Raw genomic sequence first — 21,710 nt, forward strand, 5'->3', positions numbered from 1 at the left:
GAGCAGTGCTCTTTTTCAGGAATGCCCTGATCACGCTCACAATTACAGATTCACAGTGGACAGTAGCAGCCCAAAGGTTAGAGAAGCAAGTTTGTGACCAGAAAGTTCTCTGTTGAATCCGGCCGAATGTCAGAATAAATCTGGGTGGGGAAACGGAAAGGCAGCACTTATCCCTTTCTCATTACCAAAAGAAAGACTTCCTCTCTGTGAAATTTCCCTGACTAAACTAAGGTAAAAAAAACTGCCAATGAAGCTGCCCAGTACAACCGCAATCTGATCTTCCAGCCACTGGAACAGTTGGGGATAAGGGCCTTGCCCAGGGGCTCCACAGTGGTGTCATGAGGGAGAGCCAAGTTCTGTCACTTTGCCCACACAAATTTATTTTGTACATAACAAGACAAAAATTATAGCATAGACAAAAGACAAAAACCGGGTAAAAAACATGTCATAAGATGGAAACATAATAAATGTAACAAGACAAAAATGGCTTAACAGTGCACAAGATAAAAATTAACAATACAAAAAAGACAAAAAATGATGGAAAAGATGTAACAAGATGTGACAAGACAAAAACTATGGAAAAGATATAACAAGACGGAAAGGACATATAAGATGTAACGACAAAAACTGTGTCAAGGATGTAACAATAGGAAAATGGTGCAAAAGACAAAACAGGGAGACTAGGCTGTGGAGAAAAGGTGGCAACTTACTTTTATACTTAAAGTACATGTCAGGACCTGTACTTTTTCCACTTTTACTTGAGTAAAGAAGTTAAATCACTTTTTCTATATTTAGTATTTTTTTACACAAGTATCTGTATGTTCACTTGACAACAGAATGTGTGTACATTTGCCACCTCTGAACAGATCACATCATAAAAACTAATCAGATGTTCTAAACTAACATAATGTATTAAGTGACTATTAGCTGTCAGATAAATTTAGTTGTAAAAGCACAGTATCACCACTGAATGCAGTGAAGTAAGTGTATACGCAGTAAGTGTGTACAGTACGTGGGTGATTGCAGGCAGTTACTTCCCACCACTGATTGCTGCTGACTTGACTGTATCTGATAAAAGTGGAGCTCCACTGTCCCCTACAGATTGAAATCGGCGACTGCCGAAAGAGCACGGAACCGGTTTCCGGACAATCCCGAACACCTACGAAGACAACCTCCCCTCTCTTCTTCCCTTCCTCCCTCCCTCCCTCCTCCCCTTCACGCCTAATGTTGCTGTACCTCCAACCCTCCCCCCGTATCAGAGGAGTAGAAACAACAAGCCGCCATTTTGTTTGTGCGGACAGACCGTCAGAAACAGGAGGAGAACCGAGAGAAGGAGCGACTCCGGCAGCCGACCGCAGCCGCTCCGGGAACCGCCGCGGGAAACAAGAGTGGCGATATCCCGTCCGTGTTATCAAGAGAGGGGAAGCATCACCAAAAAGATAAGACGTCAGTGGAGGGAAAACCGAGTCGGTGATATATATGTGTGCATGAGAAGGAAATACTCCGAAAAATCCAAGGAAGGGGGTGTTTTGCGGAGAGGAGAGGCGGAAGAGGGCTATATATTATCATAACGAGGAGAAAAGCTGCGAAAAAAGGGAAAACATCAACATGAAAGATCATTATGTGTCCGTCGCGGAGGAAGGAAAGAGTCCGCATAGACAATTATATAAATAAATTGCTGCCGGGCAGAAGGGAGAGGTGGAAAGAAAGACGGGTTTAAAGAGAAGGGGAAAATTGCCAGGATCAACACGAAGGGGGGCATTCTCCATCACAAAGAGTCAATGAGAGGATTTTGTCAGCCCAAAATATTTTAGGGGGGTGTCAACATTAGTGTGCCGATCTGAAGCTTTCCGCTTCCGAAATAGCCATAATTTCTCAGAGACCCATCGTCAATTTTTATCACATTTTCGCCTGCCGCCGTAGCTGTGCTCCGGGTTTTTGGTCAAGATCTTTCTTTTTCCTCTTCACTAGCATTGCCAAGACATCTTATAGGCAGTGGTATGCTTTTTTTTTTTGGAAATATTAACCATTCTTTGCATTATCTGAGATTTCAAGTGTTTAAACCACGCGAAAGCCGGAGGAGGAACCTCTTCTGGAGCACAAGATAAGTAACCCCACAGACCGTCCTCTGCAAAATAAAACTAATTGGATCAATCTGACTGCCCGCTGATTGGCAATCCGCGCTGTGATTGCCCCCAAGAACTGATCCTTCAAAGAATAAGTCCGCAGCATCAGGATCGATTGCACAAGAGGAGCGATTTCTGACAAGATTTTTCTATTTTCAACCTTTGCCAAACCCTCCTGACTGCAAGAGGCATAATCGCGCAAAAAAGGGGGGGTTGCAACAACCAAATGTGCAATACGAGTTTGCTCTTTCTGACCCAGTGCCTTGCATGGTCAAACACTAAGTGCACAATTTAGTCAGCATGCACATGCAAAAGAAAACTCATGCATGGGAATATACATCCGCAATAGATTCTCTTTTTTTACGTGCAAGTGTGGGACTCCAGTGTTTTCACCTTTCTGCAGAGCTGTTATGCTATTTATTCAGTGACTGTTAAGCCAATGCAAGTTGTTTCTCTCAGTATTGCACTCGAGAGTACCACTCACGCTTTAATTGTATTTTAAGACTACTTCTTGTGGTCCCCACACACCGGTTGACTTGCCCTTTTGGTTTTGGAGAGGAACTAGTGGCATTGCCAGCCGGGAGATGTCTGGTCAGGTGAGAGAAATGCAACCGAGGATCTCATAACTGTTGCATGAGAGAACATCCTGCAGAAGTTAACACAAGGATACTCCTGTCCTGTGCTTTTGGATCTCATTTCGTGCCCTGACTGAGGTTCTCCTCTGGAGCGATTCAGACCTGAAATTCAGGATTTCTCCGCCGACTATGGCGGACAGGACTGAGTGCAGCACGGAGGACGGATCTTGGGACAATTTTTGTGTCGCAGAAGAGGCTACATGAGGTTGTCAGAGGGCCGCACGCTTGCCTTTTTTGCCGACTCCACCTTCCCACCTCCTCCTGTTCAAATCTGCGAAGAAACAAAATCTCCGACAGGGGAGGGGGACTGATATCTGCAGAGAGAGAGAGGAATAAACGGAGAGGGAGAACTGTGAGGGAAGGAGTTCAACATTGCCGTCTTCTCCCCTACCGTCCCCCCAAGCGGTGGGGGAACGATCAGAAGCATTTCTTAAAGGGATAAGGAGACGCAAATAAGGGAAATACGTCTATCCTCCGTGGATCTACAGCATTTTTTTAATTCGTCAAAAATATGGCCGATAATGTCCTGGAGTCCGGCCCGCCTTCAGCCAAGAGGCCCAAGCTGTCCTCTCCAGCTCTATCGGTGTCTGCCAGTGATGGAAATGGTAAATATATTGCATGCATTCATTAGCTGCAGACAAAACATAAACTAGCTTCGACTATTTGTGTTTAAATTATGGGTCAGTCTTGGAGGTGCCTGTAGAAGTTGCACACCAACTTGGTAGATCTGACACAGATTTGCTCCATAAGTAATGCTTTTAAAGATAAACATACCCGCAGCTTGTTTAAAAGGGGCTAGTCTGACTATCTGGATTGCTTAAGACAAAATACGATGTAGTGCTGGCGGCTGGAGCAACTTTGCAGCAGGGATGTTTTGATGTGTTAGCCTCAACAGGCTAACTAACTAGCTATCAACTATAAGGTCCACCTCCAAACAATGGAAGAGTCGAGTCACTCCAGTTTGCTTCAAGTTGTCTTTTTTACTATAAAACTTAATCATTTTGAAAGGATGAGAGCACATACACATAAAACACCAGGCCCCACAAGTACTTAAAAACACAGAGGCGAATGAAGGTTTCCAAACTAGTTTAAGGAGAAAGTAACGGTAACCGAGCGAGCTAGCTAACTAGCTACGAGCACCGGCTCAGCTGAGCTCGGTAGCTGGCTAGCAAAGAAAATAAGTTATAAATAACTAGCTAAACCTTGTTGGTCATCACAGTAACTTTTTTTTCTTTTCTCAATCTGTAGTAAGAAGATTTGGGGTAATCAATTTAACATATTTCACGTGTTATTAGCGGATACTCTGTTTGTGGCGAACTATTGTTGTGTACCAGTTAGCTATTGTTCCACACTTCATTAAAGTTGCTCAAAGCGCTGTTGTCCGGGCTAACATGTAGCCGTGTCCATTTTAACTGTTATCGTGTTTAAAGGAAATGGCAAAATCAGTCGCCGTCTCTGAAATGTCTTCTTTCACGTCTTTTGTTCAAAGGCTTTTTAGTTTCTCAATTGTATTAACCGACGAAGCCCATTCTTGTTCAGCCTCCATTGTCTGACTCTGCACGGTGACACTGCGCTGCACTTAACTTCTCTAAACGATTCAACACTTCTCCCAAACTGGCCACTTGAATGCATTTCACCTTTATTGTGACTGAAATTACTATCGAAAACAAATTAATTCACACATATGTAGCAAAAAGCTGTAAACTCTTGGCATCACCTCCTCTTGTTGCATCCTTTTGTAACAAGACCCACAGAGAGACTCATAGTGGTTTAGGCATTTAGTTGACACTGTTTTCCACTGTGAATTATACAATCAGTACATATAATAGTGTGAGAAATTAGTGCCAGTTCAACTATGAAAGTGATTGTTAGATTTAAGACACAAAATAATGATTTATTGTTGAACATAAACACTTATCTTCCAGTGGCCGGCAGATCTTCACATTTTAAAAAGTAAATTTCTTACCATAATCTATAAAATAACATTTTTTATAACACATTGTGGACTTTAAAGGGATAGGAAACCAGAAATGAAAATTCAGTCATTATGTACTCACCCTCATGCTGAATAAAGGTTGGGTTAATTTTTTTGATCCACATAAAACTGCTCGAGTTTCACTGGAAAACAGCATTGCAAATTTTCCCAAACAATCTAAATGACTGGTGACCAGTTTTCAAACAGAAAAAAAAACAACAGAAAAAAAAACCCAAGTCTCCTAAAGCCCCAACATGCCATTCACTTGTGCCTGCACACATTTACACCACACATACTCTGTTCAGACGGTGTGAGTGTGAGGATTTATTAAAAAAAAAAAACATGGTGTAAATGACATATTTCAAGTTAACTTGGCATGTTGGGGCTTTAGAAGACTTGGATTACACCAGATGAGCAGTATGGATGCAATTTATTAGATTTTGTTTTTCTTTGCTGTTTTCACTTGTATTGTTTGGAAGATTCTGCAAAGCTGTTTTCCTGCGAAACTCCAGCAGTGTTTTGTGGAATGAAAAACTAAACTTGACCTTTAATCGGCATGAGAGTGAGTAGATAATAACTAAATTTTCATTTTTGGGTGAACTATCTCTTTAATGTCAACTTTGCAAAGTTTAATAGTCACACAACCAAGCTCTCCAGCCCTGTCAGAAGATTAATTAATGGGAATGTCAAGCCTGGTGCATGTTTATTTTCCTACAGTATCGGAACTCCTGATGCAGGGTGTAACGGAGAAAAGTCAGGAACTCGTGCATCAAGTCACACATTAGCACAGCACATCTTCACAGTTGCTTGGATTTTCAAGAGAACGTAGAGAGATTTTGACATGCTAGAGGCCATCAGAAAAAGCTAAACTGCGTAGGATATGTTTCTGTGGGGCCATCTGGAGAGAATAACTTGGTTTGTTATTGTTAAAGTAGAGATATTGCTGCTTTCAGTATCTTGTTGGATTAAAGATCTACGAGTATACTGAAATAAGTAAAAATCACAAACAACTTTCCCTTCTTTAACTGGCGGCCTGTCATCGTAGGTATGACTTCTGATACTTTTTCTGTTTTGTGCTCTTGCACCACGTAACTGTAGATCCAATGCACACACCTACCTAGGCACTGTAGTGTTTACCCCTCTGCGGCTTCTCACCCTGACCCTACTGCGTTCACTCTCCATGTTTGGCACCCCATCAAACCACAAACTGATGCCCAGGAGAGCAGTCCATGCTGTCAGAGGCAGCTACTCCTGCACTGGCTCCAGATTAATGGTTGACAGTTTTCAAACTGTCAGAGCTGTAACGCACTTAAAACTTGCATGTTAATTTATTTATTCTTGAAAAACTGTGGCTGTATTCCGTGCCGATCCTAAATTTTAGTAGAATTTCCTGAGCTTCTTTTATTTTTCTAGTTGGTGTGATTTTTGTTTCTTTTCCCCCCATGCCTAGATTTTGGTTCCCTCTTTGACTTGGAGCATGACCTCCCAGATGAGCTCATCAGTTCCTCAGACCTGGGGTTGACCAATGGAGGGGATGTCAACCAACTCCATACCAGTCTTGCAGGGCTTGGAGGAGGGATTGGCTTGGGAGGCCAGGATGCAGCAGCGAAACACAAACAGCTGTCTGAGCTCTTGCGTGCTGGAGCACCAGCACAGCAGGGTGGTCCTACTTCCAACAGCGCAGCACCCGGGGCTTCCATGGGGATGATGGGGGGTGTAAGTGTCTCCCCTGGCGGACCTCAAGGCATGCCCCCCCAGGGCCAGCAGCAGCAGCAGCAGCCTGGATTAATGCAGCAGGTTGGGATGGTTGGAGGAGTGGCAGGACTTAATCGGGCAGCTGCCATGATGGGTGCCCAGAAGGGCAATCCTGGACAGCAGCAGCAAGGCCTGATGGGGGGGCAGGTGATGAATGGCTCGCCAAGAATGGGTTACCCTGGCAGCGCGGGCATGGGTAGCAATAGTAATTTGTTGGCGGAAACCCTACAGCAGCAGCAGGGTGGTCAGCAAATGGGACCCGGGGGTCAAGCAGGGATGAGACCACAGCAACCCGGAGCACTGAACAAGGTAAGCAACTCTCAACCCAGCAAGGCCACAGCATTACACTCTGGTTGTTGTCAAAGAATTGACTAGGGTTGCAACTATCAGTTATTTAGCTTTCCATTAATCTGTTGATTATTTTCACAATTAATTAATCACTTTAGTATAAAAATGTCGATCAGTGTTTCCCCAGGCCAAAGATGATGTCCTCAAATGTCTTGTTTTGGTCACAACCCAAAGTTATTCAGTTTGCTGTCATAATGTATCAAAGAAACCAGAAAATATCCACCTTTAAGTTGCTGGTATCAGAGAATTTATTTTTTTAATTACTTTAACCAGTCAATTGATTATCAAAATAGTTGCAGATTAATTTGATAATCAGTTCATAATTGATTAATTGTTGTAGCTCTAAAACTGAAATCTCAGTAGCATCTGTGTTAGAATAAACATTGGGGTAAGCTGTCAATTTTAACTGAGGTTTAAACTAAGTGCCTTCTGGTGGTCCTCTGCTGAATCCCACACCTGCCCCTAGCGTCTTTGTATACAAGATAATTATCGGGAGTGTGTGTGTTAAATCCCACTGCCTCATATATATGTAAAATATTGAAATTTGAAGTTGCTGCTAAGAATTGGTGAAAATGTGTCTGGATGGAACTTTGATGCCTTTTGATTTCAGTTAAGTTATTCAAAAAGGAAGCTTAATGGTAAGTTCACCCTAAAAGCTATTTACACTTGGGTTTGATTCAGTTAAACAGTGTTTGCTGTTTTACAGCACCAAAGGCAAGCTTTTCTTTTCAGACCCGAGTGACGCAGTAGTTACTCATATGAGACTAACTGACGACAAGTTTCCGAGCGAGTGCAGGTGTGAATGTGGTTATGTGTTGGACTCAGAGGTACATCACTGTTCGCTCTGTGGTATTGATGGTTAACCTCCTTGCAAGTCAATATGTCATACGGCAGTTCTGATTTTGTTCTAAAGGTGTGAAATCAGTATTGCAAATTACAGTGTTAAATTGTGTAGCATGACTAGAAGTATAACCCACTTTGCCTTAATACTGCAGCAGTGCACCAAATTAGTATGAATTTGTCCCAATACTGAAGTGGAAGAAAATACTGTAGGTTTGCAAAGCCTAGATCATGCCTGTGCACTATTAATTTATACTGGAGAGCAAACTATGGTCAGGAGAAAGAGGATGTAATATTGTAACCGAACAGTCACAATGGAAATTCATTAAAAGAATAGTATCCAGTTGTGTTTGGAAAGTGATTACATGTTGTCTCCATTCACTGTCTTAGTGCAGTGGCACTGTTGGATCAATTTTAAAACAATCCAGTGTAGTTGGAAACTATGCAGTTTTTAAACTTTGGTAAGATGATATTGTAATATTTCTTCCTTGAATGTTTGAATATCAGTTGACTGGTTTCTCAAATTGTGCTTTTATAAGTAATGAAAAATAACTTTCTCCATGTTATCCCTCCACCTCATTTCCTTTTTGCCTCCCCCCATCCTCCTCTCTAGATGAATATGATGGCCAATGCGGGCCCCTATGGTGGTCCGTACGGTCAGTCTGCTGGCCAGGGGATGCCTGGAGCAGGGCTGGGCCCACAGCTCCAGAATAAGGCGGGCCTGCCCAACAATATGGCCAACCAGTTCAACATGGACAAGAAGGCACCACCGGGTCAAGGCATGCCTGGGATGGTAGGAATTGTTTATTTATGTTCTGTTCAATTGGATAAGGTCTGGAGCCATTGTAAAAGCCACTTTTATTACTGTAGATGAAGATCGCTTTTTAACTGTCTCTCAAATAGTCTAAAGTAGAACTAAATACACATAATTTGTAGGGGTCCACATGCACAATTCTGTTTGGGTTTTAATTTGAGGGTTTGATTCAAATTATTATTATTATTTATTTTTATTTATTTATTTTCAAAACATCTTTTTTTCCACTGACCGCTATCATTAGATTCTGGAGCCTTGATTTGTAAATATCAACAGATAATTGAATTTATGCCCTGATTTTCTGACACCTTATTGCAGATGTCGACAACAGATATCTGAAGGATCTGAATCAAGACTGTTGTTTATTTTGTGTGGGTTTTTTTTTTTTTTGGTTTTTTTTAAAAAGAAAAATACTGTCCGACGATTATGTCCTTAACAGATTTTTTTAATATAAAAAATCTCACTTTGTTTGAGCTGTAATGTGAGTGAAAGTTGAACGTCAGTGAAATATTGATTAAAGGTGCAGTAATCGATTCTGGAGAAAGAAAGATGATTCTCATTCATAGTACGTAAAATTACCAAAGCTAAGTGATGTTTGATTGTTGAGTCTCATTCCCAGGCAGTCAAATCCTGATGTTTTGGGAGTGAGACTATCTTACTGACCTGTGATTGAGCCTAAAAACAGAGCCAAGAGGAGTAGCAGAAGTCTTGTCTTCTTCTAAACTACTCAGATTACATTATGCTTAAAGGATATTATAGAACTTGTGCCCAATGACACCAAAAATTATCTGTGGTCAGCAGAGTACTGTGTCAACTGCATTGTTACATTACAGGCTTACTTTGTTTATAATGCTTGTTACGGTTTGGTGGTGATTAAACCCTGGCTATACATATTTTTTCAACAAAGGTCGGTCTCATTCTATCTTGATGTGGTTTTTCTGTTTTTAATTATAGAATAGCTGGAAGCATAGTTGTGAAACTGACTTTTTGCTCTGTTATTCAAAGAGCGTTTGTTGAATCATTTAGCTACCTTTAGTCAAAATACCTTTATCTAGCTGAGAGTTAAAGATGTGGCCTTGGCTGCATCTAGGAAAAAATTCATTGACTTGTTAGCTGTTGAGCTCTGACCAAATTGGTCATTGGAAACAGAGCTGCAATACTTAATCAATTATTAATCGTCTGTTAAATGAATCGTCAGCTATTTAGATAATAAATCATTTTGGGACTTTTTTTTTTTTTTAAATAAAAATGTCCAAATTTTTAAATTTCAGCCCCATAAAAGTGAATATTTTCTTGTTTCTTTACTCCTCTCTGACAGTAAATTGAATATCTTTGGCTTGTGGACAAAAGACAATTGGGTACCTCACGTTGGGCTTTGGAACAATGATCGACATTTTTCACCAGTTTTTGACCTTTTATGGGCCAAACAATTCAGGGAGGGAGTAATTGACAGATTAATCCATAATGAAAAATAATCATTAGCTGCAGCCTTGATTGGAAGATGTCCTATAATACTTCATCTTTAGAGTCTTGAAAATATATATTTTTTCCTAACTCTTATATCCGCATCTTCACTGTCCCAAGGCCTCTCAGCAGCAGCCTGGGGCAGTCGGCGGCATATCCGTCGGCGGCGCAGCAGCAGCAGTGGGAGGGGCTCAGGTTGGGCTCAATGCTGTGGGGGCAGGTCCCGGCACAGCGCCCCCTACCGCAGACCCTGAGAAACGGAAGCTGATCCAGCAGCAGCTGGTCCTCTTGCTCCACGCGCACAAGTGCCAGCGGAGGGAACAGGCCAACGGAGAAGTGCGGCAGTGCAACCTGCCCCACTGCCGCACCATGAAGAACGTGCTGAACCACATGACTCATTGCCAGGCTGGCAAGTCCTGCCAGGGTGAGTCTGCTGAATTATGCTGATTGCTGGTTTTATGGTGTGTGGTTTATATCATAAACACTAGACAGTGTTTAAAGTTGTCATGTATCTGCAGCAATTCATTTTTTTTCTTTTTTTGCTTGTTCTTGTTTGTTGTTTATATCCCTCTTGGTTTGCCTCCCAGTTTTTCACTGTATCAAAATGAGTTATTCTCTGTCTAGCTGGCTATTCTACTGTAGATTTTCCTTTCTCCTTCTCTCATCTGGACGTAGTTTTATTGTACTGAATGACTCATACAATAACTTTCTTAGTCTCTGGCTTCTCTCTCTTCCTTTTGACTCTGCTGAGTGTTTTCCTTTTTTCTCTCATCTGTTTTTTGTCTCATTATTCATCTCTCTTCTTCACTTTGTCACAATTTCTCATTTCACTTGTTCTCCCTTGTCCCCCTTCTCTCTTTCTCACTTCTCTTCCCTTTTCTTAAACTTTTCTCCTTTTCTGTCTTTTCTCCCCCCAGTGGCGCACTGTGCCTCATCTAGACAGATCATCTCTCATTGGAAAAATTGCACACGACACGACTGTCCTGTATGCCTGCCGCTGAAAAACGCTGGAGACAAGAGGAATCAGCAGTGTGAGTGTATGTGTGTGTTGGTTTGAGCAGTATGCTGTATGCTGGTGGCTCTTATATTTGAATTATTATACATCATCTACCTTGACATTAGGACAGGTCCCTGAAAGTTGAAATTTAAATTATCATCTGAGATTCTTACAGTAGAGCAGTTGTGTTTTTTTTTTTTTTTTTCAGTCAGTGTGCAGTAAAATAACACGGATAGAAGCTCACAAAAATGGAAAGGATAATGTTTCAGTGAGGAAGTATGAAAAAGGGAAATCCTAAACTTATTTTAGCTGGTGTGTTTATTTAAAAAATCCTTGTGTCAACATGTGCTGGTAGTTAATTGGCCAGAGAGGGTGAAAAGAGTGGTTGGTAAACAAGTGTCAGCTCTTGTTTAGCTGCATAATTGTACAAAGAGCAAAGCAACAGCATGGCAGGCTGTAAACTCTACAAACAGAGTCTCTAAATCACCACAAACCACAAAACTATCTGATGGAAGCAAAGAAGAGTGATAGAAAAAAAGAACGCAGGTGATATGGTATCAGCCACCTCACCAGAGTGCACTGTGGAGCGCCCTGGGCACATGATGCTGGCTTATTTGCTTGGGCTATGGAAAAGATCGTTATGTGAGAGACCTTTTTTTTGAAGAGTAAGATGCATTTTGTTTAACCAGAAACAGCTGTTTTATTGCACTAGCCAAACTCACTAAACTCCCTTTTAAAAATTGTAATTTTAACATTATCATCATCAGCTTCATTTAGATTTAACAGAAACAAAACAACAAAAATATGTCATGATTCGTTTTTCAAAATAAAACCTTGAAACGTGATGGAGCATGGAGAGTGCAGGGCAGGTGACAGTGGCTGTTGCACCCTATCAAGCCTGATATATAACAGAACTGTAGGAGGATACACACTTTAACTTTCTCTGACTCTGAAAATCTGATCTTCTCACATCACAGACAAAGAAAGGCATTAGCGAGTTTTCCTGGTAAAACACGCTCATGTAGGCCCATATAGGAGTTTAGGGTGGTGAATTGTTGACTGTTTTATTATACGGCCAAATGTGTTTCGACTGAGGACAGCCCTACTTGAAATGACTGAGAATCCTGTAACTAACCAGTAAAGTGCATGACAGCAGGCCTGAATCCACAAATTCTCAGCCTTTGCTATCTCTTCCCTTAAGTGTCTCCCATCAAACTCTCTTTTTCCTCTCTTCTTCTCTTGACAGCTCTTGTTAACAGTGCAGGAGTGGGTTTGGTGAACTCTTTAGGTTCAGGGGTGCCTGGTGGACAGTCCAACGCTCCGAACCTGAACCCTCCCAACCAGATTGACCCCAGCTCTATAGAGAGGGCCTACGCTGCACTAGGTCTCACTTACCAGGGCAACCAGATACCACAGCAGCCACCCCAGGCCAACATGCCAAACCAGGGGCTGCAGGGCCAGCCTGGGATGAGGACTCTGAACACCATGGGTTAGTTTGGAATGCCATTGTGCATATTACTAAGACAATCTGAGCATAGATATTGATTTTTGACATGAATCTCAAATAAAATACCAGACTGTTTAAAGTTTTTTTTTTTTCAGTGAACTTAAGTAAAGTGATAACAGGTGTTTGTATGCACTGGATTGTTTTTGGCAATGGATGTGAACGGCCCCCACTGACGCCTGGTCATTGTCACACGTTTGATTGTATTTCAGTGCATAGATTCACATTGAGCTTTAATGTTACCTATGATAGATACTTTCCTACATTAGTGTATGTATTTCACATGTAAAAATCATTTCCTTTAAACTGTATAACTGCCTCTTTCCAGGAGGAAACTCTATGGGAGTGAATGGTGGAGTGGGTGTGCAGCCCCCCAACCAGCAGTCCACCTTACTGCCAAACACCATGTTGCACAGCAACATGAATGCACAGAGGTAGGAGTGCATTTCATTGGTCAGACCTTTTTTCTTGCTGTCTTGTAACAGACATAAACCAGTCAAAATTGGTCTTGTGTTGAGTAAAGTCTTATTTCTCCTGTCTTGTCTGTTGCTTCCCCCAGCTTGATGAATGATGGAGTGGGGAACCTGGGCTCCATGCCCACGGCAACCCCTCCTTCTGCTGCAGGCATGAGGAAGTCTTGGCATGAGGATATCACGCAGGACCTTAGAAACCACCTTGTCCACAAGCTGTAAGTCTTCTGTCGTGCATCTACTCTCCAAAAATCTGCTCCTGTTCTTAATGTAAATTTATCTGTGTCATTTTTGTTTGTGCATGTGTGAGAGCAGCGTGCAGGCCATCTTCCCCACTCCTGATCCAGCTGCACTGAAGGATCGGCGCATGGAGAATCTGGTGGCTTACGCTCGAAAAGTAGAGGGGGACATGTACGAGTCAGCCAATAGTAGGGTAAGAAACCTACACACACTGACTGTGACATGTTGTAGTATGACCAGTGATGATCAGTTTCCAGTTAAGGGATAGGGAAATAAAAATGTTTATTTTGTGCACTGTTTCACATTATAACATTATCCTGCTCTTGTATTGTATCTCTTGTAGGCAGAGTATTACCACCTGCTCGCAGAGAAGATCTATAAGATCCAAAAGGAGCTAGAGGAAAAGAGGAGGACGCGACTCCAGAAGCAGGGCATGATGCCGGGACAGCCTGGCATAGCCTCTCCAGGCCTCCCACAAGGGCCGCACAGCATGGGACAGCCACCCATGGCCCCGGGGCAACCCCCAAGTAAGTAAACATACTGTTTTTAGCTCCCTCACACCCTGTGTGCATATACACACACGAATACATGCATACATAACTGCTGAAATGCAAATCATAGAAAAGGAATTTGACTGCTCAGCATTTATATCAGTGACATTCATGTTGCCCGGCACATATCTATGATACTAAACCATGTTCCAAAAAAACCAATCGCACTTGCACACCACTTGTCTCATACACTTAAGTATGATGAAGTTTGTTTGCCCAGCTCCACAATTTTTCCTCACCATTTAAACATCTTTTAGTCATCTGTGGCTTTAATTGTGTTCAGTGATCCCTAAAGACAAGACCTGTGATTCCTACATACTGTCACTACGCAGTTTTATCCCTGCTCTCCCACTCGCAGACAAATGCTGGATATTACTGACAAATCCCCCTAATCAAAGGCAAGTTGCCCTGATGTGAGTGAGGATTGCGATGTGTGACCTGTTCAAAAATGTGATCCAGAACTCAGCAATAGCTCACCGAGACGGATACCAAGCAGGTTAAATATGTGGTCTGGTTGGGGACAACTCAAGTACCCAGGCAGCAGCTCTGCCAATAAGAGCAGACACAGCACACAGACTGAGAGCTGCAGACACGGGCTGAGAGAGGAGTAGAGTCGAGAGGAAGGGAGGAGCGGTAGAACGGCTCCAGTTTTATCCAGCAGAACAGCAGATTGTCGAAAAGCCCAAATATAGAACTGCTACAACTTTTATATATGTTTATATCAGAAAATGAGCAAAAAGTAATTCTAAAGCCACAGTGGCTCGAAAGTTATAAAATAGTTAATACGAACTCCACCTCTAGTAGCGCTGATGCAGCTGTGGAATTGCACAGGTCTGACAATACAAGACAGCACATGCTGCACACTGTTGTTTCACTATCAGTATCTGTGCCGCTGATATATCCAGGTCATATAGATATGATGATATGAACACTGAACACATTGATGCTTCAGTTTTAATAATCTAATGTCACTTATAGCAAGTTTTTGAGACAAAGCCTACTTTGGAAAGCAGATGGGGGATACCTCAGCTGAATGATCTTGTAGTTAGTGACCTCCTGTCTCTATCAGCCATGTAGTGTGCAGAGCACAGGAACTTTAAGATTCATGTCAACAAGGCAGAGTTGTGTATTATGAACACCACAGTGATCTGATGACTTTAAAAGTCTTGAAGTGTGGCCCAGGCATAACTCTTGTTACCCTGTCAGATGGTCCTCATGCCGATCCGTCCATGGTCAGACCGACTGGACCCAATCAGATGGTCAGCAGGATGCAGAACCCAGCAGGTATGTCTCTCCAGTAATCCCCCCATTTAGACAGTAGTTTGACTTTTCACTTAAAAGTGACACCCCTAGTGTGAACCCATCATGGGTGTTTTTGGTCTTCTTACTTCTCTTTTGATTTCACTCCCGTCCTCCTTCACCTCCTAGGAATGAACCAGTTTGGTCAGATGGGGATGCAGTCGATGGGTCAGAGGTCGACACCTCCTCTTCCCCTTAATCCTCCAATGAACCAGGTGGGCATCTCCATCACAGATAACTTCAGAGGAAGCACATTTGGTTTACTCAAGTTTCACATCAACACAAAAATATTGCTGCTTGCTGAAATGGTTTTATTTATCCAAGACGTCCCACATACCTTGTTGTTGCATTTCCAGATGACTATGGGAGCAACAAGGATGGGTCAGCCCAATGCTGCACAGTTACAGAACCAGTACCTCTCTCCAGGCCAGTTCCCTGGGTCCAGTCCTGGACGTGGTTCTGGTCCTGTTGGCATGAACCAGCCAGGAGCACAGACAGCAGTGCCACCGGTAAGTATTGAGAGTGAGACAGAGGTACAGGACCTCGTAATGTGGGGATGAATTTGGTTGCTGAGGGGAACTTGGGCAAAAGCAGAGAAAATATAAAGTGATGTAATGAAACTGAGACAGATCATAGGTTGGATGTCGGTAAACCTGCTGAATGAATGAGGACGAACACAGGCATCAATTCTCAGAGCAGCTTTGTGGGAATTGATGGATAGTGATGAATACTGTATAATTAACTGAACTGCCCTCATGATTTTGGCACATAATTCTTGACCACTGTGAAAGATGGATCACAGTTCTTTATTGGCTCTATTTAGGAGGTTTAAGACAGATTATTTGTGCTTTTTGGCAGTCTTCCCTATTTCATTAATCCACATAGTAAGTTTCAAACGCCCCTTTCACACATGATGCACTGCAACTGTGCACTTACCTAGACATCACCTGGAAGAGCTGTATGTGTCAGTGCAAATGTCTGCACCAGTGTCCTTAGTCCAATGTCCAGGTGAGCCACATGTGTGAATAATTCAGGTCATTATCCAGAGGGACCAAGTGGTTTTGTTGATGACATTGTACTGTGTATTATGCTTCATACTGATCATTTCATGTTCCTATAGACTGTGACATTACTTTTTAATGCTTGTCATCTATGATGTGAAAACAGCAGATTTCCAGACAGTCAGACTGGAGTAAGGCTGCACTTACTTAATATCACCCTTCTCAGTTCCATCAGTAGGGACGATGGATGGATGGATTTTATTGACCCTACATGGCGAAATTCTTATGTTACAGCAGCAAATTATCAGGCATAGCACAGGGACAGTAGATACACATGTAAGCACCAGAACAGTAAAATAAAAAGATAAATGGACCAATACCAGTTCTGGGTATTGGTTGGATATTGCGCTTGTGTACTCATTTTTAAAACTCCTCAATACCACCACACCCGATTCCACTTAATGAAAAGTATCTCCTTCAACACAAGCAATTTCATAAAATATCTATTAAGAACCAACATGATGCAGAGTTCAAGGAGCTTGCTAATGCTAGCAGCAGGAAACAGCAACAACAATTTGTTACAGAAAACTGAGGAACTTTTGATGAAAAAAAACATCCTTTTTAATGTCATTGTAAGAGCAGTGATGACATCAACTACTCATATCCGTTCTCGGTATCAGCAAGTACCCAAATGTAAAAAATGAAAGCGTGTTATCAGTGCATCCCTGTCCATCACAGGATCTTAATTTTGAGATGATTTTTTTATTGCTATCAATGCAAAAACAGTCATCATTACGGATGAGTTGTCCTCCTGCATGCTCTGCTGGCATCATCCCTTGCCTAAACTAAGGAATGGATTTCCAGCATGTGAGACCACATCTGACGCTGACAATCCCCTGTTGTTTGCTACATGTGTGAAGGGGCAAATTTGGACGGTGTCCCAACCTGCTTCTCAGGACATTATTCCGAGTTCATATGTGAAGACGATAAAGTAACTGATTGGAAACAGTGTTATGACTTTTTATTATCAGTCAGACCTATAACTGTTTCTCCCATACCCTGGTGATCCATTTTTTTGCAGAGTTTCTATAAATAAAGATTAGTTTTCTGGTTTTAAAATAACAGCAGAGACCCATGGCTTCTCCTCTCCCTCTAACCTCTGTGTCCTGTCCTCTGTAGCAGAACCAGATGTCAACACCGCCCTCCCTCCCAGCCAGCAGCCCTGCAGCACAGGCTGCCTCTACTGCACCAGGCTCCGGAGCCCCTGGAGGCTCTGTGGGGCCCAGTAGTGCCAGTGGTCCTGGGCCTCTACCCAGCCTGCCTCCATCCTCCACCTCCACCCAGCCTAACTCCTACCCTCACTGCCCGCCCATTCGAACAAACTCCCCCTCACCAGCACGCAGCTTAACACCTCAACCACATCAAACGCCCCCCACGTTACCTGGTTCTCAGACCCCACAGCCACAGACTCCCGGCACACCACAGCTGCCCCCGCCACAGCAACAGCAACAGCAACAACAGCAAGCTTCACAGCAGCAGCCATCAGGACAGGTGGCAAACTCTGAAAAGACCAATCAGCTTCCACAGCAGACGCTTGGGGGTGTGGCTTCCTCAGGCCCCCAAGCAGGTCAGGCTTCTTCAGTGCCTACCCAGAATACTCATGTGCCATTGCAGCTGCCGCAGACCCCAGTGAGTAGATCACCCAGCTTTCACTACTTTGCCCACTCTTTTCCCAACCCAAGACTTTCCCTTAGTCAGTGATGCCCTCAGCTTCCTGCTCACTCTGGTTCAGTGAGTCTTTGCTTGAGGAGCTTGATCCCCGTTAGGGCAGCAACTAACTATTATTTTCATTGTTGATTAGTCTTTCATTTTCTTGATTGATTGATTAGTTGTTTGGCCCATAAAATGTCAGGAAATTGTGAAAAATGCCTATCAGTGTTTTCCAAACCCAAAGTTGATGTCCTCAAATGACTTGTGTTGCTCACAACCAAAAGATAATCAGCTTACTGTCATAAAAGAGTAAAGAAACCAGAAAATATGCACATTTTAGAACGTGAAATCAGAGAACTTTGTCTTTTTTCTGAACTTCACCACATCTCTGTCCTTCTGCCACAGTTATCTCCGAAGCCTTCTCTGACAGCAGATGGACAGGTGTCTTCTCCAGCCTCAGTTAGCAGCAGTGCTGATCCCAGCTCCCAGCTTGCCCAGGTGGAGGGTCCTGCTCCCAGTCAGGAAGATGTTAAAATGGAAGTGAAGAAGCAGGAGGAGGAGGAGGAGGATGAGGGAGCAGACAGCCAAGAAGAGGGAAAGGGAAAGATGGGCAAGGGAGAGCCTGATGTGAAATCAGAGGAGCACCCAGAGGTAAAATTATCCACCTTGACTTACTGACACTCTTATCTGGGTGTCTAAATTTCTGGTCTAAAGGGTTTTTATTAGAGATTAAGAGTTTTTTAGGTATTATGTTCGGTTTAATGAGAGTAACACTGAGAAGGAAATCATGATACTGAATTTTGCTTTCAGGTAAAGAAAGAGAAGCCGTCAGGAGATGGATGTAAAGGCGAGCCAATGGATACTTCTTCATCCTCGGTGTCATCGTCAGAAGCAACAGGTGAAGACAAGAAGCCAGAGGTAAAGAAAGAGCCCAAAGAGGAAGAGGAGGGTTCAGGGTCAACAGCCACCAACAGCTCCCCAGCCAGCACTCAGAGCAAGAAGAAAAGTAAGTTTGGTATCGTCAGTCTGTTGCTGATTGATAGCTACTATTATCTGCACACTGATGGGTGGGTAGCTTAAAAAGTGGAGGACATCAGAGGGGAAACAAGAAAATATTTTCTTCATAAAATATGATTCACTTTCACCGAAATCAATAAATAAAGTTATAAAGTTATGCTTGCGTACAGTAAAGCTTTTTCCCCAGAAACATTCCCGTTCACTCTCGTGAATGGAAGACTTCTCCCTCCATGCTCTACTGTGTCATAAGTGAGAAAATGCTTGATTAGAAGCAAATTTAGTAATACCCCTGAGTGCAGGATGAGTCATCAACAGGACAAAGTCTGAAATCTCACTTAAAAATACCCTAGAATGTGGCACTCCAGTGGCTCAGTTGGTAGAGCATGCAGCCCATGTACGGAGGCTACTGGTCCTCAGCAGCAGCCGTTGGTTCCATTGCTGTGTGTCTTCCCCCCATCTCTCTCCCCTTTCCATTTTATCTAATGCTGTCCTGTCAATATAAGCTAAAAGGGCAACAAAAAACCCAAAAATATCCAAGCAATGACTTTTTTTCATTGATGGGCCAGATAGTTGGTGCATAGACCAATACATATGTGATAAAAGTTCTACACAACAACTGGGTTGTGATTTCACTTTAAATCACCAGAAAAGCAACACTTTTATCACTTTGACCAGCTGGACCAACATGTCTCAGCTCATGTAGTTTTAATTCCTAAGTCTCTTTGTGTGGTGCTTCTGCTGTGCGCTACTGTTGTAGTTTGATGATTAATTGCCACACGATGTGGTCAGTGACATTTCACTGCCAGCCATCCTCAAACGCAGCAGAGAGGAGAGGCTCCTTCCTCTCTCTTCCCTTTGCCTTCCGTCTCTAAATCTTTAATTTCTCATGAATTTTTCTCACTGCGTCTCTTCCAGTCTTTAAACCGGAGGAGCTGCGTCAGGCTCTGATGCCCACCCTGGAAGCTTTGTACCGGCAGGACCCTGAGTCCCTTCCCTTCCGTCAGCCGGTGGACCCCCAGTTACTGGGAATACCCGTACGTATTCGAACTAGTAACAAAACTAACCTGGTAAGGGACTGCACTGGCTGCCATTTTGCTTCAACTTCTCTGAAAATGTAGCTTTTATTTTGTTTGTTTCCTTTTTTCATCTTTAAATTCTTTTCCTCCTTTGTCATAGTTGCCATATTTTCTGAATTTCTGTTCCATGTCTGCTTCCAGTTTCTTTAATCCTTTCATTGATTTTCCTCCCATTGCATGTCGGAAGTTAAGAAAATGAGATTTGGAAGAGTGTGTGTGTGTGTGTGTGTGTGTGTGTGTGTGTGTGTGTGTGTGTGTGTGTGTGTGTGTGTGTGTGTGTGTGTGTGTGTGTGTGTGTGTGTGTGTGTGTGTGTGCGCACTCTCTTTTTTGAAACTTCTTGTCATTTGTAAATCAAAGCAATGACTCTTATGAACACTTTACTTTGATGGAGCTGTGGTGAAGGACATAAAGTCCATGATGAATGCAAATGAGATGAACAACATACATATGGACAACATATTGAGTAACTACAGATTTTGACATAGAAATTGAGATTTTAGTTGCTACACAAAAACTCCTTACACATAAATATAATTACCTTAAAAATTATATGGTATTATATGATATTATATGACCCAAGCATCCATCAGAGTATTATACCAAATAAATTTGTATCTGTTTGTCTCTCAAAGCACTCCAAATACAATAAGGAGAAAATGGAGACATGTCAACTTTATGGTTTGGCTTTAACAACAGTTCATGAGCCAATTGCTTTCATTTATCACTTTAATTTTTGACTTTTGCCTTTTTCACATCAAAGTTTAGGTTTTAATTTGAATTATGATTTTTGTAGTTTTCATCCTAGTACTCCATTGCTAGCTTTCTAGTTCAGTTCCTCACCAGTAGTAGTGTGTCGGTGTTCAGGTGAGCAGTGTGTAGAGGTGGGACAATACCTTTACCATCACTGCATCCAAATTAGGGGGAGAGAGCCTAGATAAGCCTCAGTATTTAGTAAAAATCATTGCTATATTGAAAACAGAGTGTCTGTCCTTCCACTGCTCATTGTAATATAAATTTTAAAGGGACTGTTCACCCCAAAATCAAAAATACATATTTTACCTTTTACCTGTAGTGCTGTTTATCCATCTTGATTTTTCTTGGTGGTAGTTGTCCAGTTTTTGGCGCTATCAGTCCATAAATGTCTGCATACTGTCAAATATAATGGGCCAGCCTGAGTATCATTTAAAAAATGAGCAAAATCCTTACGAGCAGTTTCATATAGAAACTCATTTCTTAGTGCAGCTGCAGGAACTACTTTCTAATAATAGAAAGAAAGAGAGTTTCCGGAAAGAGATATTGCTGTCGAATTTTTAAAATATCCATCTCCAAAACTCGGCAACTCACACCAAAACTATCTAGATGGATAAATAGCGCTACAGGTACGAGGAAAATGTGTATTTTTCAGTTTGGGTATTTTTCAGTCTGAACTGTCCCTTTAATAAATGTAATTTTTAGAGCAGTGAATAGCGAGCACTAGGCTATTGGCTCACCTCACTTCAGAACCTCCACAGTCAAGTGATGCAACTGTCGTCTGTTGTATAATTTGTATAACACCATTTTCAGTCAATCATTCAGCCACTTATAGCGGCGGGATTCATAAAAACTGACGTAACATAGATTTGGCTCTGTGGGCTAACATGGTAATATGCATCACTTGTTTGTTCATGTGAGTGGTTCCATTCAGAGATGAGGGTCTGTTTCCTAACTCTTGTTGCCATGGTGACACCGAGATGGACCCTGCTCTTTGAAACTCACACCTCCTCCTTTTTTTTTTCTTTTTGGTTGAATCTCCAAAAAAAACCTTTCTTCTCCTCGTCCTCCTCTCCACTCATTTCTCAAATGGCATTTCAGTTAGAGAGAAAGCGGAGGGCAGACGACGATTTGAAA

The 21,710-nt window shown here is 42.3% G+C and overlaps 1 protein-coding gene across 1 annotated transcript in view; it reads left to right on the forward strand.

Annotated features, from left to right (window-relative positions):
- The first annotated feature begins 1,262 nt into the window (after positions 1 to 1,262).
- Positions 1,263 to 21,710, forward strand: part of ep300b (EP300 lysine acetyltransferase b) — a 43,398-nt gene continuing 22,950 nt past the window's right edge. Inside the window, exons 1-17 of the mRNA XM_084744266.1 lie at positions 1,263 to 3,366; positions 6,187 to 6,800; positions 8,293 to 8,472; positions 10,078 to 10,381; positions 10,875 to 10,988; positions 12,201 to 12,443; positions 12,787 to 12,892; positions 13,018 to 13,146; positions 13,244 to 13,361; positions 13,512 to 13,695; positions 14,926 to 15,003; positions 15,148 to 15,233; positions 15,375 to 15,527; positions 17,199 to 17,708; positions 18,135 to 18,380; positions 18,540 to 18,735; positions 19,662 to 19,813. Coding sequence (XP_084600392.1) covers positions 3,273 to 3,366; positions 6,187 to 6,800; positions 8,293 to 8,472; positions 10,078 to 10,381; positions 10,875 to 10,988; positions 12,201 to 12,443; positions 12,787 to 12,892; positions 13,018 to 13,146; positions 13,244 to 13,361; positions 13,512 to 13,695; positions 14,926 to 15,003; positions 15,148 to 15,233; positions 15,375 to 15,527; positions 17,199 to 17,708; positions 18,135 to 18,380; positions 18,540 to 18,735; positions 19,662 to 19,813 — 3,507 coding nt within the window. The 5' untranslated portion in view covers positions 1,263 to 3,272. The remainder of the gene's footprint in view (positions 3,367 to 6,186; positions 6,801 to 8,292; positions 8,473 to 10,077; positions 10,382 to 10,874; positions 10,989 to 12,200; positions 12,444 to 12,786; positions 12,893 to 13,017; positions 13,147 to 13,243; positions 13,362 to 13,511; positions 13,696 to 14,925; positions 15,004 to 15,147; positions 15,234 to 15,374; positions 15,528 to 17,198; positions 17,709 to 18,134; positions 18,381 to 18,539; positions 18,736 to 19,661; positions 19,814 to 21,710) is intronic.

This window comes from Lutjanus erythropterus, chromosome 19, assembly GCF_056507025.1.
Source record: "Lutjanus erythropterus isolate fLutEry1 chromosome 19, fLutEry1.hap2, whole genome shotgun sequence".
Taxonomy (NCBI): Eukaryota; Metazoa; Chordata; class Actinopteri; order Lutjaniformes; family Lutjanidae; genus Lutjanus; species Lutjanus erythropterus.